Genomic DNA, 26646 nt, shown 5'->3' on the forward strand with positions numbered 1-26646 from the left:
ATGGAGATTATTTTACTTATTAACTACACAGATGAAAAGATAAAACAAATGGTGACTGGTTTCTAAACACAGTTATGACAGAGTTTTGGGGGGAAGAGCAAGCTGCAGTCCCACAGCAGGCAGCAGTTTTTTTTTTTGTTTTTTTTTACATGTGTGCGCGTGAACGGGACAGGAGGTCCTCAAACTGGGTCCTGCAGAGGTGGAAGGACCGCTGAAAGCGGCCGTCATCCAGACACAGCTCCTGCAGCAAATAATGATACTCTCTTTATTGGGAGCTTTCCACAACAACTCTCTCCGTGTGATCAAGGTCCGTCATGTTAACTTGACTGACAACCGGAGCCGGCGAGTGGAATGGAAGCTCCTCCTATTTGATGACGGCGCACCGGGGTGAATTTTCGCAGCAAAAGCAGAGCGACACACTGGGCGAAGGAGGCACGTCCATCACCACGCGACTCCCGCGAATTTGTAACGTCTGATCGCGCCCGGTGTGAACGCGTCATAACAATGGACGGGTGTAATTTTGGTTGTTTTAAATAGATGAAAATCATCATCTATTTTTGACATTCCTGCTCCTGCCCGTTCATTTTTATTCCCGTCCCATCCCAATCACGGGATTGCTAAAATTTTGACTCCCATCCCGCGGGAATCCCGCAGGAATCACGTGACCCACGGGAATTCCCGAAAAATGTCATCCTCTACTTTACTTAAGTTGGTTAATATTGATATGTGCAGTATCCACTTTTATTTTCCACTCTGAGTGGATTAAAACTGCATGGTACATGTAAAAAGATTTTAAGATAGTCAGACCGACAGTATTCTGTGCATCTCTGGGCCTGTTGAGTCAACCTGACATAGACTGATCCACAGATCCACCAGTCATGTATCATTTTCTGTATTTTTTTCTACTTTCTTTCTGTTCAAGAGAGAACATATTATAAGCAAGTCAAAAGAAAAACTAACTATACACAGAATATTTGCTTTGAATTCTCTTAGTGCTAAATCTCACACACCAAGATTCCAGCTTTCTGACATCGCCTGCTCCCTGGCCATCATCACACTCAGCAAGAAAGGCAGGACAACAGGTGACAAACCAACACGTGCACACGTGCAAAATCCTTACACTCGCACACACTGACAAAACCTTTCACAAAATTTTTACAGAGGCCATGGAGTACCTGATGTCCATGCTGAAGGAGGACCACATGCCCACACCACTCGCTGTTGCAAATTTGGTTCAGGCTTTTGGTAGCAAAGGCGACCTGGCAGGTATCCAGGAAGTAGAGTCGCTAGTACAGAGCTTCGGCATGACGAGCATCTTACCCAGCATCGCATTCATCAACAACAAGGCCTTGGCACACGTCAAGAAGTAAGTCTGGTTGCATGTGGAGAAGCATGCATGTGCATGATCATTTTTGGGCGCAATCCACTCAGTACACTACATGAACAGGAATCCTTCTAGGTCTTAAGAATTCTTTTAAAATGTCTTGAAATTGACCAATGGAACCTTCCAATCATCACAAATTGTACCCCTGTGTGTCGCTTAAATGTTTTGGCAATAAACTGAGCTCTTGGTATGTAATTTATAGTTAAATTTATTGCATTAAAGTTCAGCAGAAATTAAAAATTTAGTACCTCAAAATGTTGAGTAAGTAGTTCATCTGTGTGTTTCCTCAAGTTATTTTAAAATGACAGATAAGATTATGCACTCATGGCAGGAAAAAAACAGCCGATAAAATGAATAATTGTTAATCCATCGTCATAATAGTAAAGGTTTTCAGTAATTGTGATGCTGGTTGGGAGTCGTATTGCTTACTCTAATGCTAACCCCAAACATATGTACAACCAGAGGCGATTTTAGACTTAGCACATTTTTTAAATTTTTAAAATCTAGATGTCCAGAAATACAATTTCCCATGATTTCAGAGTGAAAACATTGCTTGTAAAAGCTGCATTCATTGTCAAAATGATAAAAAAAAAAAAAAAAAAAAAAGCATATTACCAGTGGATAACAGCCCATACATAAAATTCCTGCATTCTGGTGCAGTTTATATAACAAATAATTTAATCTCCTAATGTGGTGAGGGCAAATAGTAATTGCAACTTAGGAGCAGGTCTGAAATATTCAGATTTATGCCTTTTTAGCAGGAATTTAAATTATTCACTTATTATCATGCTGTGCATTAAACTTTGTGGTAAAGTTTACTGTCTCTAAATGCTTAGTTAAGGACCTTAACTAAGCATTTAAGGTCAGATCTGTGTACATGGTATTTGATGTAGGAGAGTAATTTGTTCATGGAAGCTACACAGATTGAAGGGCCAGCACCATTTAGTAGCTGACAAGAGGATTTAGTTGAAAAAAAAAAAAAAGATGACACCGAATCAGTCTTACATTTGACTACGCACAGCGCGCACTAATTTGTACAGCAATATACTGTGTTTTGCGATAGGTTGCTAGGTGAGTAAAATAAGCACTTTTCAGAAAGTTGCACTTGCTCTTCACATTCAGAGACATAAACTGTGAATAAATACCTGGCAAAAATCACTTGACAGCACGGCTGGGCGAGGTTACAACCAACGCTCACAGGACAGCGCCTCTGCTAAATGAGCGGCACCCACAGCAGCACCACACGACACAAACACATGCCAGAGCAGAGAGATGAATGTAGGCGCGCTTCGTGGATTGAACCATTTGCCCAAGAGATGATCAAATTACTGTGTTCTTGTAATACATATTTTGGCATAATGCTTGAAATAGGTTGTCTAAAAAAAATAGTAGTACAGAAGTATATATATATAAATATTTTTAGGGGTGCTTAAAATATATTTAGGGGTGCTTGAGCACCCCTAAAAATAGGCTAACTCCGCCCCCGTGTACAACCCTAATTCTAATGAAATTGGGACGTTGTGTGAAATGTAAATAAAAACAGAATACGATTTGCAAATCCTCTTCAACCTATATTCAATTGAATACACTACAAAGACAAGATATTTAATGTTCAGACTGATAAACTTTATTGTTTTGTGCAAATATTTGCTCATTTTGAAATGGATGCCTGCAACACGTTTCAGAAAAGCTGGGACAGTGGTATGTTTATCACTGTGTTACATCACCTTTCCTTCTAACAACACTCAATAAGCATTTGGGAACTGAGGACACTAATTGTGAGTGTCAGGATTGGGTATAAAAGGAACATCCCAAAAGTCTCAGCCGTTCACAAGCAAAAATGGGGTGAGGATCACCACTTTCTGAACTACATGAAAAAATAATCCAACAGTTTAAGAACGTTTCTCAGCGTTCATTTGCAAGGAATTTAGGGATTCCATCATCTACAGTCCATAATATAATCAGAAGAATCTGGAGAACTTTCTATATGTAAGCAGCAAGGCCGAAAACCAACATTGAATGCCCGTGACCTTCGATCCCTCAGGCAGCACTGCATTAAAAACTGACATCACTGTGTGAAGGAGCTTACCGTGTGGGCTCAGGAATACTTCAGAAAACCATTGTCAGTTAACACAGTTCATCGCTACATCTACAAGTGCAAGTTAAAACTCTACCATGCAAAGTGAAAGCCATACATCAACAACATCCAGAAACGCCACCGCCTTCTCTGGACCCGAGCTCATTTGAAATGGACAGACGCAAAATGGAAAAGTGTGCTGTGGTCGGATGAGTCCACATTTCAAACTGTTTTTGGAAATCATGGATGTCGTGTCCTCCAGACAAAAGAGGGGAAAAGACCATCCAGATTGTTACCAGCACAAAGTTGAAAAGCCAGCATCTGTGATGGTATGGGGGTGTGTTAGTGCCCATGGCATGGGCAACTTACACATCTGTGATGGCACCATCAATGCTAAAAGGTACATCCAGGTTTTGGAGCAACACATGCTGTATCCAAGCAACGTGTTTTTCAGGAACGTCCCTGCTTAATTCAGCAAGACAATGCCAAGCCACATTCTGCACGTGTTACAACAGCGTGGTTTCATAGTAAAAGAGTGCGGGTACTAGACTGGCCTGCCTGCAGTCCAGACCTGTCACCCATTGAAAATGCATGGCGCATTATGAAGTGCAAAATACAACAACAGAGACCCCGGACTGTTGAACAACTGAAGTCATAGATCAGACAAGAATGGGAAAGAATTCCATCTACAAAGCTTCAACAATTAGTGTCCTCAGTTCCCAAATGCTTATTGAGTGTTGTTAGAAGGAAAGGTGATTTAACACAGTGGTAAACATACCACTGTCCCAGCATTTTTGAAACATGTTGCAGGCATCCATTTTAAAATGTGCAAAAACTTGCACAAAACAATAAAGTTTATCAGTTTGAACATTAAATATCTTGTCTTTGTGGTGTATTCAATTGAATATAGGTTGAAGAGGATTTGCAAATCATTGTATTCTGTTTTTATTTACATTTCACACAACGTCCCAACTTCATTGGAATCGGGGTTGTAGTCTAATAGAGTACAGAGTACTTTGTTCTGCCTCTAATAGAGGCAGAACAAAGCAGGCCAAAATAGTAGCTATACTCTGTTCATTTCTTGAAAATGGCATCTAATTGGGAGGCAACAGATCAGCGTGACGTGCTTCATGTTGACACATTTCACACTAAAAGCTCACAGAGCAGTATGAGTGCAAGTATAAACAGGAAACTGAGGGCTAAGGATTATTCATGGATTTTCTTGTCACACAAGAAATGCTTACAATCCACTATTACATCACTTCCGAAAAACAAGGGAACAAAACATAAAACCCATTACGCATCAAACATTAATTTTACTTCTTGCCGCATTAGCGCTTTGCTCCAGCTCAAGTTGCGGCGTCCCTGTGGTAGCTCGGAGGGACAGCAGGAAGTGAAGAACAGTAAGATGGTCTCACGCCCGATTGGCCACTGCAGTGTGGGCCTGTCAACTTGAACCCTGACCTTTTGGAAGCTGCGCCGTGAGCTGGTCTGACATGTGTGTCCCAGCAGTTCTTGAGTCAACCTGACTGGTTAAGAGCTGCTGCAGAGAAGAAAACAGACCCAGAACGTGAAGCGCTACATTTAAAGGGGCCACCCACTGAATTATTCAGACGGTCCCGTTGCAACAATCAGCGCAGATATGTTCGTTCACCTCCACACACACACACACACACACACACACACACACACACACGTACGTACTTATATGTTACATCTCTGCAACACACATCACATGTTAAATATTCATTAGGACCAGTAGAGGAGGTGCCAGGGCATGACGTAAAGTGTTTGAAGCTCAGCCTGGTTGCCAGAGGGAGTTACATATTTGAACCTTTTGCATTGTTTTTTCTATATAAGCTTTGTTTGTTTATTGCGACATGTACAGAAAAACACTTAATAATGTGAGTTGTTCAAAAGTAAGTGGAAGATTTTGCCGAAAATATACTCCTCTATACAGTGAATCTGCCGATAAGCACCAGTAGTGCTCTGTGCGTATGTAGGAGTTCTACCTGTCTGTGTCTTTGGACAAGACGCTTCATCCACAGTGTTCCAGGCCACCCAGCTGTGAAACAGCATGGGATTTGGCTGAGGAAGTAACCTGTGATGGACTGGTGTCCAATCCAGGGGGAGTCGCAAACTCAGCCGCTTCACACTGCAGTATTTAGGGATAACTGCCAGCGATAATGCTGCTTTTACACATTAGGCAAGACGCGTTACGAATGTCATATTTGCGTCATTCTTGGCACATTCCTTACATTCTTAACGTGACTTAACGCATCTGAATAGGTTTCTTAATAGTGCGTGTTGGTGTGTGATATTCGTGGAGCATGTTTATGGCTGTCAAAAAATCTCCCACGAATGTCACGCACCACCCTCATTTGGCCTCATATTGTGGAGGTCGCAACTGAGCGTGTTGATCCGTCTTGATTAGTGGTGATGCTTAAGAGAGTGACAGCGTTGTTCTTTTATATGTGCACAATTAAACCCTGCTGCACCACATTCTGTTTCATTGCTGCAGTATGCTGAAGGACAGTGACGCCAAGTCGTCTAAAAGTTTCATTCTAATGCTCCTCAGCACGCTCTTGCAGGTGTTCCACCTGCTGCATGTGCCTGATGTTTGGGAAAACACACGAGACGAGAGCCGAGTGAAACCACACATCTGGCTCTCTCAGTCTCCTCCTGTGCGCCACTCCATGGCACAGAGGCCAACTAAGCATGCAATCACAAAGTTCTTCTGCTGTGGCTTTTGAGGAGCAAACTGGAGCGATCTGAATTGTTCAGCAACTGACAGTTGGATGACTATGGGGGTGCGTGTGGAGACAATTCGCCTCAATCACAACGTGACAGAACTTAACGATGTGCTGTTACGCGTGATAGCATGCAATAACGTGGAACATTATTCTTGACTGTGTGTAATGGTTCCTGATAATTTGCCTGCAACATGTACCATTAATCATAAGCCATGGTAACAGGTTGCAGCAGTTCCTGAGGACACCTGATGCTTCTGCCTCAAATCATCACATTCGTGATCAGTGGCCAAGTATGTATACTTCGTGGCATTCGTGACTTGCCGTCATTATGTGTAAATGCAGCTTAATGGACCTCGGGGCCTGTTTAGGACAAGCAGGCATCTTTACGTCAACATTTGAGTTATTTTCAGAAGTTTGTGTTGAGAGAGAGAGAGTGCTGGAAAATATTTCAGTTTTGGACTTGAATTACAAGTTCCAGATAAAATTGACCTTTTTGTGGTCACAAATGAATCTTTCTGTAGGTATTGGTGTAGTTGAGTGATAGTGATGTTCCAAATCTCATGAGAAATGATCAATTCCCAGAATAAATGAGGAACTGAGCAGCAGGGGTGAGGGTTTGTGCTTTTGTCACCTTTCAGTTCTGCAGAACTAAATTCGAGGCAAGGTAATTGACCTTCTAATGGTTGACCTTTAGCTGGAAAGCTAATCTGCTAACAGAAAAGTAAGTTTCGCTAATTAGCTGTTGGCTGAATTGTGCCCACCACTGTTTGTATGCTGCGGTATTACTGAATTGCACAGAATGAATGTGCATGAATTTGTGTCAGAATGGATAAAGCATGTGCACTGTCCTGTCTGTACTACCTCATCTAGATTTATGTGAGGTACTTTAAACTTCTCCTTGCTGTCCCTCTTCGTTGCACCTTCTGTCCATCACGTCATTCACTTTTCTCCAGTGGTGATCTGGATGCTGCAGTTGAGGTGTTGGAGGCCGTCTACACCAACCCAAACACCACACACCCCAGTATGGCCTTTGTCTTCAGAAAGCTCTTTGAAGATGGCAGTGACAAAGCCATAGACAAGTGTAAGTTGCACTTAACAGTACACACACAAAAAACCCTGCGAACACAAACTACAGAGCCAGAGGATAACTAACATGGCTGTACATACGTTCCCACAAGTAGTCAGTAACCAAATGTGCTGAAACTCCCCCGAAACACAAAAAAGTAGAAAGTCACTGAACCAAAGTCTGTTGGGTTGCATGCAGTGAGTGCTATGGCAGAGCGGCTGGCCAACCAATTCGCCTGCTACAGAGCAGCCGTAGACCTTTTCTTGGAGATGGTGGACCTAAACAAGGTCGAGGACGCCAGGTTGCTGCTGGAGGTGAGTGTGTTTGCTTGTCAAAGCAAGTATCATAGGGTTGCATGTTAGTATACTGTCATTCACCACATAATATACTTGCACACTTGCGAGCTGTTAATTACAAGTTTTAACTATGCGTGTTAACTATGCGTTAAACTGAGATGAATGTTTGCTTTGTTTCATTGCTAATGATTGCATTTTGGGTCATTTTAAACTATTACAAAATTGAAAATCAAACACATTTTTATTTATTTATGTTTAATGACCGTTCATGGCCCACGCTTTAGGAATCAGTGCTCCAACATTTATGCCTTAAGATGTTACAAAACTGACAGCCTCCTCTTTTGGTTGGTGGAGCTAAAAATGTGGGTTACATGTAGGTACTGTTCCTGTTTTACTTGTTGTTTCATGCAATGCTAAAAGGGTAAAATCACCACAGTGGTCAGGTTGACCACTTCACTAAATTTCTGTACATTCTAAGAGTAACTTTTGTCCCAGCTGGTTTTTCTCCATTGCAGTGTTCTGCACTTGGCTCCATTTTAAAATTTTAATTATAAATTGCAACATGCAAAATTCTGCATGGGAGCCTCTTCTGAGGATGAATTCAGTCCATCACAATTCTCCAATGTATTCAGCCAGTTGTCAGACCCTAGCGAGATAACGGTTTTCTCCAGCTGTCATTCATTTATTCATTCATTTTTTTTTTTTTTTTTTTTTTGGTAAATGCAGGAAATTTTGCCTACATCTCCAGAGTCTGGAGTTCTGCCGCTTCACTTAACACTGTTCACAGAGTACTTCTCAGAGGCTTTAATCAGAACTCAGGGCTGCTAATGTGGAGAAGGTTATATGGATGAGAGACTGGCTGAGGAGACGGGGGTGGATTTAATGGATAGTGTGAGTGAAATTTTTTTTTTGAAAAGATGGTCAATGAGCTGATAGGTCCAGAGTGAAATGGATAGATGGGCATGAAGACTTCATACGCGGGCCATAAGTTGAAGGAAAGTTATGCAGTTGTTGACACGTTACTCATAAGTCGAAATACTTTGAGATAATGTCTAGCATAACAAAAACCTCTGAGTAACCTGCTTTGAACCTATATGTAACTTTTCTCCAACGCATATTGACATATGTAGACATATTTGAGGTGTTCTGGACAACCAGAACTTACTGAATGTGTCAGCTACTGTATAATGGTGTATTGTGTGTTTCATAAGGGTACCAAAATAACCTTCTTCTTTTTTTTGGCACCCTTCGGCTGGGGTCCCAAAATTATGGGCCGGTTACAAAAGAGAGGCACTAACCCGCTGCTGAAAGCTGCAGTCCTCATGCAAACAGTTCAGACTGTTTCAAATATTAAAACCATTCACACATGGAGTAAATATATGTTATGTCATTTCAGTTGGATTTGTCATCACAGCCTGACAAAAACTTATCCACATAAAGCATTCTTATTTTGGACAACGACATATGAAAATACTTTAGTTCCTTGTCGTAGCTAAAGAAACATACCATTGTAAAAGCTATTCCTCTGTATTTGTCTGCTTCTAGTGTGTTTCTCAGCCTGAACCAGAGAACATTAAACATGTGATTTCTTCTTTGCACCACAAGAACAAAATTAATTAATTTAAATTAACTAACTACTGTTTTTCCACCTTTTGCATTACAGCTGTATTCCAAAATGGAGTAAATTAATTTTTTTTCCCTCAACATTCTACTCACAACACTCCATAATGATAACATGAAAAAAGATCTTTTTTTGTTTGTTTTTGCAAATTTATTAAAAATCAAAATTAAGAAATCATATGAACATACGTATTCACACCCTTTGCTTCATGCTTTGTTGATGCAACTTTAGCAGCAATTATAGTTAAGTCTTTTTGAATATGATGGAACAAGCTTAGTGCACCTATCTTTGGGTAGTTTTGTCCATTCCTCTTTGCAACACCTCTCAAGCTCCATCAGGTTGTTATGGGGAGTGTCGGTGCGCAGTCAGATCTCTGCAGAGATGTTCAGTCGGATTCAGGTCTGGGCTCTGGCTGGGCCACTCAAGGACATTCAGAGTTGTCCTGAACCCACTCTGATATCTTGGCTGTGTGCTTAGGGTCATTGTCCTGCTGAAAGATGACAATCTTTACCTAGTCTGAAAGCAGTTATGAAGTTATTTATAACATTTTAGTTGAGTTATGATTTTTTTTAATTGCCTAGTCTTTGAGCCCGATCACAAACAAACTAAATAAAGTTTCATGTTTATATTTGTAAACTGCTGTGTTGTTATATTGTGTACATGCTCCTACAGGATGGCACAACATGCATTCAAAAGCCACATACTGCAAGAGATCACAAGAGATATTTAACAGCTGTTTCAGGTCCAAATTTAGTCCAAAGAATGCACCAGAATGCATCACAGGGCACTTGTATTCTCAAAAGTTTCTGGGCAGAGGTAATTTGCTGACTAGCTTGTAGGTTTTGCTGCGCTTCATGCCGTTATTTCCGCATGCGCGGCGTCCTAAAGGTCAAAGTTCAGTTCAGTTCATCTGACTGGTTGCCCTGTATGTCAGTCAAGTGACAGGATGGATAATAGGCTGACATCTATTTTTTTAATGTCACGCCACGATCGACCGGTACTACCTCCGCGATCGACCAGTAGATCGCGATCGCCGTAATGAGCACCCCTGGCCTATAGCATTCGGGGTAACTTTTGCTGTCTTGAATATTATAGATGAATCACATTGCTGTCTTGTTTTTTTTTTTTTCTCCTAAGCATCCTTGTGAACTAAATGAGCAAGCCTTTTAGTGTGTTGTGTTTCTCATCACCAAATCTTAGCAGTTTTCTTCTCGTGCACCTCTTTAAAAAAGAGCAAAAAAGTTATAAAATATAAAAATGCTGAATTACAGTAACATGATTTGGACACTTAGATTTCTTTAGAGATCCCATCATGTTACTGCTCATTTTTCCCACGTTTATTGATTCCCGAAAACCCACCTTTCAAAAACTTAAAGAATCAATGGACATCCTGATTGCAGCACTTGAGAAACTGGGTGAGGAATCTGAGTGTCTGGGTTTGCAAATGTTCTGGATTAAAAAACAGATCCAAGTCTTCAATGACTTCCTGGATTGGGCCATCTGAATTGCATCTCTTTGTGGTGCAAATGTTGAAATTGAAGAGGCATTCACTTACCTTATCAGTGACATTCGTGCCAATGATGGTCATGGGAAGCTAACGTTCATACACGCTTTTGTTTACATTTATTGTTATATGTATTTGTTGTATATGTATTTGTATTTTATTGTTATATGTATTTAATACCATTATTGTAGGGTGAAGCGATGCTGTTGTACTTCATACGCCAGTTACCGTTTTGTTTAGCTTTGTTGGCTTGCAAGGTACGGTTGGCTTATTAACAGCTAAATTAACGGTAGCTCATCTAGCTATAGTTAGCTTACTTTTGTGATTTACACTTTTATTTTACGTGGTGTAGATTTTTAAAGGTTCTTCAGTTTATGGGTTCTTTAATAGATATCAACAGATAGTATCTAAGTTTGGGGTTTCTGTACATGTTTCTTCAGTTAGAACAGCGTCATTACTACATAGTGTGCCACAATACATGTTGAGATCAAATGACATCTGAAAATAAATTAATTTTGGTTATAAATTTGGTATTTAGGGTTGGGCAGATACATACAAACAGCAAATAAAACATATGCGATGGAAAAAGTACCGTTGATGGCTGAGCTTGTCAAATCATAATTTAGTAGTTTGACCCATATTTCTTAAATATACGACATAAGATGCTAAAACTGAAGATTTATTTTTAAGAAGTCTATATGCCAAAATGTCCTCTAATTATGGAATGTCCCAAATATCACTTATATACAGTAGTGTTCAGAATAATAGTAGTGCTATGTGACTAAAAAGATTAATCCAGGTTTTGAGTATATTTCTTATTGTTACATGGGAAACAAGGTACCAGTAGATTCTCACAAATCCAACAAGACCAAGCATTCATGATATGCACACTCTTAAGGCTATGAAATTGGGTTATTAGTAAAAAAAAAAAAAATTAGAAAAGGGGGTGTTCACAATAATAGTAGCATCTGCTGTTGATGCTACAAACTCAAAACTATTATGTTCAAACTGCTTTTTTAGCAATCCTCTGAATCACTAAACTAGTATTTAGTTGTATAACCACAGTTTTTCATGATTTCTTCACATCTGCGAAGCATTAATTTTGTTGGCTTGGAACCAAGATTTTGCATGTTTACTAGTGTGCTTGGGGTCATTGTCTTGTTGAAACACCCATTTCAAGGGCATGTCCTCTTCAGCATAAGGCAACATGACCTCTTCAAGTATTTTGACATATCCAAACTGATCCATGATACCTGGTATGTGATATATAGGCCCAACACCATAGTAGGAGAAATATGCCCATATCATGATGCTTGCACCACCATGCTTCACTGTCTTCACTGTGAACTGTGGCTTGAATTCAGAGTTTGGGGGTCGTCTCACAAACTGTCTGCGGCCCTTGGACCCAAAAAGAACAATTTTACTCTCATCAGTCCACAAAATATTCCTCCATTTCTCTTTAGGCCAGTTGATGTGTTCTTTGGCAAATTGTAACCTCTTCTGCACGTCTTTTATTTAATAGAGGGACTTTGCGGGGGATTCTGGCAAATAAATTAGCTTCACACAGGCGTCTTCTAACTGTCACAGCACTTAGAGGTAACTCCAGACTGTCTGATCATCGTGGAGCTGATCAATGGGTAAGCTTTTGCCATTCTGGTTATTCTTCTTTCCATTTTGATGGTTGCTTTCCGTTTTCTTCCACGCGTCTGTTTTTGTTTTTGTTTTTTGGCCATTTTAAAGCATTGGAGATCATTGTAGATGAACAGCCTATAATTTTTTTGCACCTGCGTATAAGTTTTCCTCTCTCCAATCAACTTTTTAATCAAACTACGCTGTTCTTCTGAAAAATGTCTTGAACGTCCCATTTTCCTCAGGCTTTCAAAGAGAAAAGCATGTTCAACAGGTGCTGGCTTCATCCTTAAATAGGGGACACCTGATTCACACCTATTTGTTCCACAAAATTGATGAACTCACTGACTGAATGCCACACTACTATTATTGTGAACACCCCCTTTTCTACTTTTTTTTTTTTTTTTTTTTTTTTTACTAATAGCCCAAATTCATAGCCTTAAGAGTGTGCATATCATGATTACTTGGTCTTGTTGGATTTGTGAGAATCTACTGAATCTACTGGTACCTTGTTTCCCGTGTAACAATAAGAAATATACTCAAAACCTGGATTAATCTTTTTAGTCACATAGCACTACTATTATTCTGAACACTACTGTACTTGCTGTCCATTTTCTTGAGCTGCTTAGGTGGGTAGGGAGAATTCCTATGGGATAAAAAAGCTTTTCAACCTAACATCCCTGGTTCTCAAGACCAGGCCCCTAATGGCTCTACTCTTTTTCTTTTTTTTTCTTCTTTTTTTTTATAGATATTTAGATGTACTTTAGTATACACTAGTAGAGTTCCATTGGTATGTATATTAGAAGATATACCTTACTGAATTTTCATGGGTCCTCAGTCTTTAAGATCAAAACACATCTGGGAAGAGCTTATGGAGTCATGAGGTCACTGGATAGAGATGTTTGGCGATGCCGATATCCTTTTTAGGAGGATGAAGATCTAAGTCTTTAAGGTCCTGGTACTTCCTGTCTTACTGTATGGGTGTGAGACTTGGATGCCAACCAGTGACCTAAGGTCACTGGTTGTCTTTAATACCAGGTCTCTTTGGAGGTTCCTTGGGTACCACTGGAATGACTTTGTGTCAGACAGGCAGTTACTTACATTCATGGTGAGTGATGCAGCGTGCAAGAGCCTCACTGTTGAAGACCCCAACAACTGGAGATGCTCATGTTTCACCTGACTGGTTCCTTTCCAGAGGTGTGGATGGACCATTTGTCTGTTTGGGTGATTGCCATCCAGAACCCAAGGCTGGTCCATGGTATGGTAGATGTGCCACCAGTGCATGCTGCCAGACCTGACGTGACCTTTTGAAAACTATTAATTACTGTTTGTATAGTTTGCCCCTTTTGGAGAGCTGCTTATTTACATCGGTGGTGTTGGGTTTTTTTTTCCTCTCTGTATTACCTGATGCTTATTGAAGCACAAATGAGTTGAAAACAGTTTACTGTCAGGGAAATGTTTGCTACCTACTGATCACAGTTCTCCCGCTTCATCACTGCTACCCATCTGTCTATGGTGTTTTGTGCAGCCACATTGTGAACATAAAACTGTCATGTTTTGTTCCAAGTTCCAATCAGAAGGTTCAGATGTTGAACAGGATGATTGATTTTTCTCCTTTCACTCTGCGCCAACCAAAGCAAACACTGCCAACTAAGATGTCATGTGATCTCATGGCGTCAGCAGCACAGAGCCTGTTCTTGGAGTTGTGGTCTGAGTCTGTTACACATCCAAACTTCAAGGTTCAGTCTCTTCTCCAAGACCCTTCCAAAGCCACGATTCTGAGGTTGCTCCAGGTAGCATCCCAACTCTTACCATCTTCCATATAAGTGCAGCTAAATCTCTGAAAAGCTTTTAAGTAGCCAAACTAGACAATGATGCTGACAGGCCTATCAGGAGAGAAGGAGGCGAGGTCGATGGGGAGCAAGGCGGATGAGCTCAGTCGTTAAGAAGCGAACAGTCAGAGAGGGGAGCAGCGAGGCGGACGCTTTGCGGACTCATCTACGGCTCGTGTGTTTGAGAGGAGCTATTGAGGAAAATGAGGAAGCGTTCCCTGGGTAGCCGAAGCTTTTAGGCCGCGTGTCAGGAGTAGGTGAAATAGTGCATCCTGTTGGTGCTGGCGGCACCTTTGGGAGCGGTCTGTATAGCGCGGGGGAGCAAAAACTAGCACACAAGAAGTTACCGCGTAGAGCAAAGATGATGAGCAAAGCGGCGGAGTGATTTTACTCAAACCGGTGTGGCACTTAGTGGCCCACAAGAGTTGTGCGATTGTTGTGTGTGCGTGTGCTCCTGTTAAAAACCTCACAGACTGCTCGCTAATTAATTCTGTACAAGATGGAGAAGTGAAACATGTTGGTTCACAACTGACTCCTAATTTGAACCCATTGCTTAAACACATGAAGAAACAATTAACAGGTTAAATATGGACTTGCGTTGAGGATAGTTGCGCCTGGAATACGTGGATCTGGGTTTTGATCAAACCTTTGTGAGTCATTAAAATAGTCACTTTGCATAAACTCAACAAAAACCTTTTAAATTCACAGGAAAGTAAGTTTGCTTTCTCAGGTTCAACAATAACAGGGTTGAGAGCTCGAACCCTGACTGAAGTTTATATCCTGTGTGTACAATGGACGATAACCCTCAGTTTAAATTTGATTTGACCAGCTTTGAGCTTTACAAAGTTAAAGCACATCATTGCATAACAGTGATGTGTGCTGTGGCTCTACGAAAAGGTCAGTTCTTAAGGGGGCTGATAATTTGGACCCTAGTAGTTTTTCGTGGCCTAATTTTGTTTCTGTGTGCAAAGTAAAATCTATATTATGATAGCCAAGTGCCCTCTGTGCATGTGAGTATGGCTTCGATCACACAAAAACTGAGGAGAGCTGAGATTTGCCATTTGGCATGCTTATTTAGTTCAAGGATGAACGCTGCGAAAAGGGAAAGTTGATAGGACAAATTTTTTTGATGAAATTACCAATTTTATCTAACCAATAAACAAGGGACACTGTGCTGCTATACACCATGGGAGTTCGGGTTTTGAGGTGGTGGCCAAGTGGTTAATGCGCTTGGTTTCAGTGCAGAAGGTCCCGGGTTCAAATCCCACCCCTGCCACATTTCTCCATGTAATGTGGAGTTGCGTCCGGAAGGATATCCGGCATAAAACCTGTGCCAATTCAACATGCAGATCCACCTTGGATTTGCTGTGGTGACCCCAAGTGCAAAACAAGGGAGCAGCCAAAGGGACTTACTATGTTAGTTTGACATTGTTGTTAATGTTATTGATTTATTGTTTTTGTAGCTTAATTAGTTTTGTCAGTTTAGATCAGTCTCATGTTGCTATTACCATGAGTGACTTAAGTTTCATGTTGGTACCATGAGTGAAATGTTTAGTGGTTTTAATATCTTCAGCCACTGTCTTTGTTTGTCAAAGTAAAACCACCTGTTTATAGCAGCTGTGCATGCATGTGTGCGTACAACTTCAATCAGGTACAAACAGCACAGCTGACATTTGCTGTTTGGTATGCTTATTAATTTTGGGTCAAGGATGAACAGCGCCAAAACAGAACACTGATGGGACTAATAGTTTTGGAGAAGCTATGAATATTAGCTAACATTGCTAATTACATTGTGGATTCACATGCCTTTCCAGCAGGGGGCAGTAAATCATCTATATTAAAAGCGTGAGTGTAACTGCATATAATTGAAAATATGTTAAAAAATACATGGATGACACAAGAAAGTGAAAACGTACGTATTTCCATTGTGGTCCATTTAAAAATCAAATGACAAAATAGAAGTAATAAAAATAACAATAATAATAGTGTGATAACAACAACTTAAACAATTTATAAGTACATTCAGACAGTAAATTAACATTAAAAATTAGATAATTAACAAGAAATAAAACGGTTGAGTTCCGCTTATAAAAACTGTTAAAGTCTAATATTCTAAAAACATTCTGGACTCACACACCATTCCAGCTCATTGTACAGCTTTGCAAACACTACCCGTGGATCCCCACAGTCAACACACTCTTATTATTTAAGCATCCAAAATAAAACTAGGATGTTTAGAAATGTTGATGTTGAAAATTCTTTGCTCTGTTTAAAAAAAAAAAAAAAAAGCTTTGGAAAATTTTTGAAGAAAACATTAAATTTCATAGAGGGGCTAATAAATTTGTCCTCAACTGTAATTACAGTTACATTTCAGGTTTGACGGAATCTAAAGAGAAAATAGATTTAAACAATTTCCTATTCATTATTTTGCATTACTGTCAAATTGCATGAAATTAGGAGCTGTCCCACCTGCTCCTTTTTATTAAACTGGTTAACTGTTTAACATCTGATCTTGTGTGAGTGATTGCATGACTGCAGTGGCTGTTTTCTTGAATTTTTCATGTCGAATAGCAGGATTTTTTCCCCGTAACGGTTATCTTGTATGACTTTCTTAGTCTGATTTTTGTGATTTGTTTTCTTGTTCTAGCGCTGTAAAGCTGTGGCTGAACAGAAGGTGCCACTGATATCCTTTGTGGCTAAAAAATCGCAGAAACCTGGAGAGGTAATGTTAAACGTCAGGGGGTCTGCCTCCAACACAGTCACATAAGTTAGAGTATTTTTTCATTCAACTAAGTGCTGTTTATTATTTTTGTTATTTGCTCTTTAGTGCTGGAAGGTGTGTGTGTGTGTGTGTGTGTGTGTGTGTGTGTGTGTGTGTGTGTGTGTGTGTGTGTGTGTGTGTGTGTGTGTGTGTGTGTGTGTGTGTTTGTTTTTTTTACCCAAATTGTAACCGTTGTACAATGTGTGTGCAGACTGAGAAAGTCAAGAACTTGCTGAGCCTGGTTCCATACTCCATTGACAGGAAGGTGCAGTGTCAGTACCTGATAAAATGTTACGGTAAGACCGTAGACTGAATGTACGAGGGCTGTCAATAAAGTATAGGTCCTTTTTATTTTTTTCAAAAACTATATGGATTTCATTCATATGTTTTTACGTGACATGCTTGAACCTTCGTGCGCATGCGTGAGTTTTTCCACGCCTGTCGGTGACGTCATTCGCCTGTGAGCACTCCTTGTAGGAGGAGTCGTCCAGCCCCTCGTCGGAATTCCTTTGTCTAAGACGTTGCTGAGAGACTGGCGCTTTGTTTGATCAAAATTTTTTCTAAACCTGTGAGGCACATCGAAGTGGACACGGTTCGAAAAAATAAGCTGGTTTTCGGTGAAAATTTTAACGGCTGATGAGAGATTTTGAGGTGATAATGTCGCTTTAAGGACTTCCCACAGAGCGGGACGTCGCGCAGCGGCCCCAGGCGCCATCGTCAGCCTGTTTCAAGCTGAAAACCTCCACATTTCAGGCTCTATTGATCCAGGACGTCGTGAGAGAACAGAGAAGTTTCAGAAGAAGTCAGTTTCAGCATTTTATCCGGATATTCCACTGTTAAAGGAGATTTTTTTAATGAAAGACGTGCAAGCGGATTGCAGCGTCGGCTCGCAGCCGCTGCGACGCTCCGCCACAGGAAAAACACCTCTGTTGGAAGCCTTAAGGACAAGTTGGAACATGTCCAGCTGTTAAACAATTTCTCATATACTCACTCCACTGAAAGCCATCAAAAGCCGCCTGAATTTTACAAATGGTTATCAACACAGAGGTGTTTTTCCTGTGCCGCCGCACGACGCCGGCTGCGTCCCGACGCGCGGACCCGTCCGCACGTCTTTCATTAAAAAAAATCTCCTTTAACAGTGGAATATCCGGATAAAATACTGAAACTGACTTCTTCTGAAACTTCTCTGTTCTCTCACGACGTCCTGGATCAATAGAGCCTGAAATGTGGAGGTTTTCAGCTTGAAACAGGCTGACGACGGTGCCTGGGAGCGCTGCGCGACGTCTCGCACCGTGGGAAGTCCTTAAAGCGACAGTATCACCTCAAAATCTCTCATCAGCCATTAAAATTTTCACCGAAAACCAGCTTAATTTTTCGAACCGTGTCCACTTCGATGTGCCTCACAGGTTTAGAAAAAATTTTGATCAAACAAAGCGCCAGTCTCTCAGCAACTTCTCAGACAAAGGAATTCCGACGAGGGGCTGGACAACTCCTCCCACAAGGAGTGCTCACAGGCGAATGACGTCACCGACAGGCGTGGAAAAACTCAACGCATGCACACGAGGGTTCAAGCATGTCTGACGTAAAAACATATGAATGAAATCCATATAGTTTTTGAAAAAAATAAAAAGGACCTATACTTTGACAGACCTCGTATACTGGGCAAACCCTCTGTGATGTCATACACGGGTTTTCTGAAAAGTTTTCGTGCTCCAACTGTCGCCTCGATGGAAATACTGGACCACCGACTTCTCAGATTGTGTATTAGCACAGTTGTCTGCTAAAAAACAAAAGTACAGTTACTTGCACAGCAAGCCATATTATCTTGGATATTTGTAATAAAATGCTCAGGAAGGACACTCTGCTGACGGGGGCTGGACACGACTCAGCGTCACACAGCTGTCACGCAAAGTGACCACACCCCTAAATATTCATAACATTGCAACTTAAATGAGTTGTAAATTATTTCTTCCCCTTTCCAAGTTTTAAATCTTTCTGACATCTCGTCACGCTGTATATGAATATCCTCTTTTTTTTATTCATTTGTCATTTTTCTTAAATCACATCTCATAGTTTTTACCTTTAGTGTCTTTTTTGTCTTCTCGTTGATGCCGTTTGCTTCACAGACATCGCCTTGCTGTCATTTTTAACATGGAGAATAAATTCCACAGCGTAGACTCATTGTCTGACATTTAACTTTGTGACAAATTGTTCTACATTTTGCATGACTAATTTGAGTTAATAGCAGGTTTTAACACAGCCGTCATTTTTGTAGAATTATTCTGATTTACTGTCTCTGGAAACTGGTTTCCAGCTCCTCTTTGATCTTTTCCTGTCCAGGATTTGATAGATGGATTCATGCACTGATCGTTGACTTGTCAAATGAAGTTTAATAGTTTTTTAGGTCAGTGGTCACCTGTATGTTTTCCATCTTGCTGCAGTCACAGTTGGGTCATCACGTCTGGTGCTTCCTGGCTGCTGATTGGCTGAGCACACCTGCCTTGGTTAATTAGCAATAGGTGAAGCAGGAAGAGAGCTGTTTGTGTATTTATGTGTTACCAATGATGAGCATTAGAATTTCTTATTTACGGGCACAATTGTTAGCGCATATTTTATGTCATGAAATTTCACGAACCCTGTTGTGTTTGAGCCTCGAAGAGCAAGGCTGTAGTCTTAGTCACGACAAGGGTTGTTAGTTTTTTGTTTGTTTGTTTTACTAAAAAATTGCTTTGGAAATCTAGAAAAAGCTTATTGCAATATGAAAATATTAGAGGATTTTTCAACAGCTAACTTGATTAGCTATATTTGGGGAGAATGAATCATTCTAGAATTATTAGGGAGGATTATTCATGCAACTGCATTAAAAAATAAAAATATTAAATACTATCCATCTATCCATCCATCCATCCATTTTTCTTCCGCTTTATCCAGAGTCGGGTCGTGGGGGCAGCAGCTCAAGCAAAGCCGCTCAGACCTCCCGATCCACACACACCTCCCCCAGCTCCTCCGGGTGAACCCTAAGGTGTTCCCAAGCCAGCCGAGAGATGTAGTCCCTCCAGCGTGTCCTGGGTCTTCCCCGGGGCCTCCTCCCAATGGGACGTGCCCGGAACACCTCTCCAGCGAGGCGTCCAGGGGGCATCCGGAAAAGATGCCCGAGCCACCTCAACTGACTCCTTTCGACGTGAAGGAGCAGGGGCTCGACTCCAAGCTCCTCCCGAGTGACCGAGCTCCTCACGCTATCTCTAAGGGAGGGCCCAGCCACACTGCGGAGGAAACTCGGCCGCTTGTACTCGCGATCTCGTTCTTTCAGTCATGAGCCAAATCTCATGACCATAGGTGAGGATCGAACGTAGATCAATCGGTAAATCGAGAGCTCTGCCCCCTACTCAGCTCTCTCTTCACCACGACGGTCCAATACAGCGACTGCATCACTGCAGATGCTGCACCGTTCCGTCTATCGATCTCACGCGCCATCCGTCCCTCACTCGTGAACAAGACCCCGAGATACTTAAACTCCTCCACTTGAGGCAAGGACATTCCACCGACCTGAAGAGGGCAAAGCAACTTTTTCCGGTCGAGAACTATGGCCTCGGATTTGGAGGTGCTGATTTTCATCCCGGACGCTTCACACTTGGCTTCAAACCGTCCCAGTGCACGCTGAAGGTCCTGATTTGACGAAGCCAACAGAACCACATCGTCCACAAACAGCAGAGACGAGATTCTGTGGTTCCCAAACCAGACCCCCTCTACACCCTGGCTGTGCCTAGAAATTCTGTCCATAAAAATAATGAACAGAACCGGTGACAAAGGGTAGCCCTGGCGGAGGCCAACATGCACTGGAAACAGGTTTGACTTACTACCGGCAATGCGAACCAAGTTCCTGCTGCGGTTGTACAGGGACCGGGTAGCCCTTAGCAAAGGACCCTGTACTCCCGGAGCACTCCCCACAGGGTGCCCCGAGGGATACGGTTGAACGTCTTCTCCAGATCCACAAAACACATGTGGACTGGTTGGGCGAACTCCCATGAACCCTCAAGCACCCGATGGAGCGTGTAAAGCTGGTTCAGTGTGCCGCAACCAGGACGAAAACCACACTGCTTCTCCTGAATCCGAGGTTCGACCATCGGTCAAATTCTCCTCTCCAGTACTCTGGAATAGACCTTAACGGGGAGGCTGAGGAGTGTGATCCCCCTATAGTTGGAACACACCCTCCGGCCCCCCTTCTTAAACAGAGGGACCGGTCTGCCAATCCAGAGGCACTGTCCCCGATCGCCACGCGATGTTGCAGAGGCGTGTCAGCCAAGACAGTTCCACAACATCCAGAGACTTAAGGTACACAGGACGGATTTCATCCACCCCAGGAGCCTTGCCACCGAGGAGCTTTCTAACCACCTCGATGACTTCGGCCTGGGTGATGGATGAGTCCGCCTCTGAGTCCCCAGTCTCTGCTTCCTCTTCGGAAGATGTGACAATGGGATTGAGGAGATCCTCGAAGTACTCCTTCCACCGCCTGACAACATCCCCAGTCAGGGTCAACAGCTCCCCACCCACACCGTAAACAGTGCTGGTGGAGAGCTGCTTCCGCCTCCTGAGGCGTCGGATGGTTTGCCAGAATCTCTTCGAGGCCGACCGATAGTCCTTCTCCATGGCCTCCCCAAACTCCTCCCAGACCCGGGTTTTTGCCTCTGCAACCGCACGGGCTGCAGCACGCTTGGCCTGCCGGTACCTGTCAGCTGCCTCTGGGGTCCCACCTACCAACAAAGATAAGTAGGACTCCTTCTTCAGCTTGACGGCATCCCTTACTTCCGGTGTCCACCACTTGGTTCGGGGATTGCCGCCGCAACAGGCACCAGAGACCTTGTGACCACAGCTACAAGCGGCCCCATCAACAATGGAGGTGGCGAACATGGTCCACTCGGACTCCATGTCTCCAACCTCCCCCGGGATCTGGGAGAAGCTCTCCCAGAGGTGGGAGTTGAAGACCTCGCTGACAGAGGGTTCCACCAGTCGTTCCCAGCAGACCTTCACGATACGTTCGGGCCTGCCAGGTCTGACCGGCTTCCTCCCCTCCAGCGGATCCAACTCACCACCAGGTGGTGATCGGTCCGCAGCTCAGCCCCTCTCTTCACTCGAGTGTCCGAGACACGTGGCCGAAGGTCAGATGATACGACTACAAAGTCGATCATCGACCTCCGGCTCAGGGTGTCCTGGTGCCACGTGCACTTATGGACACCCTTTGTGCTCGATCATGGTGTTCGTGATGGACAAACTGTGACTAGCACAGAAGTCCAACAACTGAACACCACTCGGGTTCAGATCGGGGAGGCCGTGCTTCCCGATGACCCCCCTCCAGGTCTCACTTTCGCGTTGAAATCCCCCAGGAGAACAATGGAGTCCCCAGTCGGAGCACTATCTAGTACCCCTCCCAGAGACTCCAGGAAGGTCGGGTACTCTACACTGCTGCTCGGCCCGTAGGCCGAGACAATGGTGAGAGACCTGTCCCCGACCCAAAGGTGTAGGGACGCGACCCTCTCGTGCACCCGCGTGAACTCCAACACATGGCGACTGAGATGGGGAGCAATAAGCAATGCGACCCCAGCTCTCCGCCTCTCCCCGTGGGCAACGCCAGAAAAATGAAGCGTCCAGCCCCTCTCCAGGAGTTGGGTACCAGAGCCCAAGCTGTGCATGGAGGTGAGCCCAACTATCTCTAGTCGGTATCTCTCAACCTCCCGCACAAGCTCAGGCTCCTTCCCCCCCTGCGAGGTGACATTCCACGTCCCAACAGCCAGGGGCTGTGAGCATGGACTGGGCCGCCGGGCCACCCGCCCTCGACCGCCACCCAATCCTCTCTGCACCCGACCCCCATGGCCCACTCTGCAGGTGGTGAACCCACAGGAGGGCGGCCCACGTCGCTCTTTCGGGCTGAGCCCGGCCGGGCTCCATGGGCTAAGGCCCGACCACCAGGCGCTCGCGCGCGAGCCCCAACCCCAGGCCCTGGCTCCAGGGTGGGGTCCCGGCTTCGCCATACCGGGCACGTCTGAGTCCTTGATTTTTGGGAGACCCTACAGGGAGCACAAAGCCCCCGACAAAATAGCTCCTAGGATCATCTGGGTACGCAAACTCCCCCACCACGATAGGGTGGCAGCTAGAGGGGGAGTATTAAATACTAAATATGCCTAAATTTAACTTTATACTCAGGTAGGGGTGCAACAATAATGTTGCGTATGGTGATAATCATATTTTTGGGCCTGCCCCTTTGTAGAAGAATCATCGCTTAAAGCATCACAAGTCATTTATAAAATATACAAATGACATCCACATATCAAGGATGCCAGCATTACGATTTAAACTTCAAAATAATGTTGTGAAAGTGTAGGTACACGGACCCACAACAGGGGGCGCAATGAACGGACAATGGAGAAAGGTAAAGAACAAGTTTTACTGTTGTGAGATGAGCACAACTAATACAACAATTAACAATTTGGAGGTGTAAGCCGAAATCTGCTGGTGTCGTGTGGGCAGGCCCGAAGGTAGGAGACGTCCGTCCTAGTCGAACCGGAACCACCCAGATCTCCTCTGCCACCGAAACCCAGAAGTACTGGAACCGCCAAGTCCCGAATTCCCAGGTGGCCACTGCCTTCGCTCGTCGGATCCGGTACTGCTTAAACTCAAGGCGATATCTCGGCACTGAGGTGGAGACGCTGTCCTGTTGATATACCTCTGTGCTGAGTGCAGTCAGCTGTGTCCAGTAATGGGTGACAGCTGTCACCCTGGCTGCTCTCGTCGGCGGCAGCGCCCTCTGGTGCCTGGAGCCCGCACTCCAGGCAGGGCGCCCTCTGGTGGTGGTGGGCCAGCAGTACCTCCTCTTCAGCGGCCCACACAACAAATAATTTACTTTAAGCTTTCACCACAGATGACTTTCCAGATATTTATTGTGAACAGTGACGTAGTTATGTATCGTTATATATATATATATATATATATATATATATATATATATATATATATATATATATATATATATATACACACACAGTGGCCTGCAAAAGTATTCAGCCCCTTGGTATTTCACACATTTGAATTTGTTTATGGTATTTCAAATACAAAAAGTAATTCAGGCTTCTCAATATAAAAATGTTTAAAATTATCTTTTAGACTCAAACTGAAAGTAAATCTGTACAACGTGATATAAATTAATTACAAATATAAAAGCCAAGACAATGGGTTGCATAAGTCAGTGTTTTTCAACCTTTTTTGAGCCGCGGCACCCTTTTTATATTTACAAAATCCTGTGGCACACCACCAACTAAAATAATATTATAATTCTATTACCTCTGGTTTTGCGCAAAACCCAATTATCGCAATAGAAAATCGATACAGAAAACATCGCATTTCGAAAATCCTCAAGCATTTTGCGCTCTGATCTCAAGTAGGGCTGTCACGATTAGGAATTTCTGGAGACGATTAGTTGTCGGACAAATAATTGCGATTGACGAATATATTGTCTATTTTTTTTTTCTTTTTTTTCCCCCTTCTTTATATTCTACTATTGTAGTATAATTACACAACTCTGGAAGAACGTTTGGCTTCTGTGAGTGGAGAAACTGGGAATGGTGCAACATTTTTATTTTTATCTTCATTTTACATACAGTCCCAACTTTTTCTGATTTGTGGTTGTTTCTGTTGCATTTCTGAAACTGTTTCTCCTCATCAGTCACGTTTTGTGCTTAAACACTACATTAAGCTTAAGATTGAACAAATAAATACCTTTGGAAAATAACAGCTGTTAAAGTTCAGAGTTCTCACCTGCTTTTTGTGATCTCTGCGTCTGAACATTGTTTTTTTTTTTGTGGCTCTCAGTTCATTCATATATTCTCATTTTTTAAATATGTTTTTAAATATATTTGACCGTTTATTTCATCTCATGATCTCATAAATTCAGCATACGACGCGCACATGGTGTGAACAGGACGGTAACGGCAGAATCACACCTTTAGAGAAAGTTCAGAGAGAAGTAAAGGCAGCTTCACGTTTCCGTTTTGTTAACATGTTCACTGGGGTTAAAATCCTCTCTCTGCTCCGCGCTCGCTGTGCACTGAACTTGCATTCAGGAATCTCCCTGACCCACCCCCTCCCTCGCAGTCTGCAGCCTGTTAACTCTGCGCGCGCGCACACAGGCACAGACACACGCACCGACAACTCCGCATTTTAGACGGCTTTTGAAGAAGACGGTACTGTTTTAATCGGCCGTCAGCCTCGTTATTGTCCCGCCTTAAGACGAGAGCGAGGCTGCAGCACAATGACGTCAGATTCTGAGTCGTTTGATGCTTTGTGGATAAAATAAATAATTCACGGTAATCGCGAATATGAAAAATACCCACGGCACCCCTGACGATCGATCACGGCACCCTAGGGTGCCGCGGCACCCCGGTTGAGAATCACTGGAATAAGTAATCAGCCACTTTAGTATAATATGTCTAAATAATCAGTTTTATTGCCAGTTTTCTTCAGACAAGTCAGGGGATAGATACATGAACATTTCCAAGTCACTGAATATGTCTTGAACTTTATTTACATCAGTTATGAAGAAATACAAACAATTCAGCACTCTATGGTAAATCTGTGTGGAATAGACCTTTCTCAAAAACTGAGTCACTGTGCAAGAAGGAAAAGAGTGAGAAAAGCCACCAAGACACCCAGACAACCCAGAAGAAGTTGTAGGCTTCTGTGGCTGTGATTGGCATAGTGTATGTTTTGCATTTTGTATCCCCAGTTATACAGCTTCATGATGAAGTGGTACAGAGGAGGGATTTCTTTCACCAAAGCATTAAATCGAGGATTGCTTGTAGCTGAACTTTCAGGTCTTCTTTTTAATAAATCCCTCCTATATATATGGTACTGGCCTCGGCTGGAGAAGCAGGCTGCGTTGCACTGGCATCCTGTCCAGCGGGAGTTGTAGACTCTTATTTGCTGGACACTTCAAATCTGGGGATAAGCACGAGCCTCAGGGCCTATATAGGACTTACTACTTTTTCAACTCCATAAAATCACAGAATATCATAGTTTTGAAGTCGGTTTTGTGGGGTTCTTGGCACACAAGATCACATTTCCGGGAATCTTTCTCAAGGACATCCAGGCTTTGGAAGTCTGCAGCAGTTTAACTTGACCTGTACAGGCAGAATGTCGCTCACTAGCAACAAACTTAGAACAACGCTGAAATCAGAATAAATTGTTACATCAGACAGAATGTTCTTGTAACTTAATCATAGAAGCTTTCTTTCTTTCTTTACAGAGAAGTTGTAGGGCATCATGTTAAAATGTCGCTGATAGCAGTGATTTGATGAGACCACCAGGAAAAAAAATAACACCATGTTATGTACTTCACCATTAAATATCTCACTTGAATATGACTCTTTTCACCTGCTGCCAGTTTTGTTCTCCTTTCATTTCTACATTCAAATATAATGTGACACATTTGGCATGTTGGGTTTTTTTTTCTATCTTTTGATTTGCAGCTGTGAATAATGATTTGCCGTCAGCGAAGGCTCTGTACAAGCAGATGTTAAATGAAGGGGTGGACGCAGAGGAGCTGACGCTCAAACGGCTGGCGACACTTTACCGTGATGCAGGAGAGACGGCACCATTCCCCGAGCCCCCTGTGAGCCTTTGACACACACACACACACACACACACACCTTAAGCCCAGAACACACTGTGGGTTCT

The 26646-nt window shown here is 42.9% G+C and overlaps 1 protein-coding gene across 1 annotated transcript in view; it reads left to right on the forward strand.

The window, feature by feature from the left end:
• The window catches only part of lrpprc (leucine-rich pentatricopeptide repeat containing), a 141947-nt gene that overhangs the window by 103896 nt on the left and 11405 nt on the right, over window positions 1-26646 (forward strand). Inside the window, exons 31-37 of the mRNA XM_034184503.1 lie at window positions 994-1082; window positions 1162-1366; window positions 7168-7295; window positions 7479-7594; window positions 16810-16884; window positions 17135-17219; window positions 26439-26581. Of these exons, the coding sequence (XP_034040394.1) occupies window positions 994-1082; window positions 1162-1366; window positions 7168-7295; window positions 7479-7594; window positions 16810-16884; window positions 17135-17219; window positions 26439-26581 (841 nt within the window). The remainder of the gene's footprint in view (window positions 1-993; window positions 1083-1161; window positions 1367-7167; window positions 7296-7478; window positions 7595-16809; window positions 16885-17134; window positions 17220-26438; window positions 26582-26646) is intronic.

Source organism: Thalassophryne amazonica, chromosome 13 (assembly GCF_902500255.1).
Source record: "Thalassophryne amazonica chromosome 13, fThaAma1.1, whole genome shotgun sequence".
In the NCBI taxonomy this organism is placed as follows: domain Eukaryota; kingdom Metazoa; phylum Chordata; class Actinopteri; order Batrachoidiformes; family Batrachoididae; genus Thalassophryne; species Thalassophryne amazonica.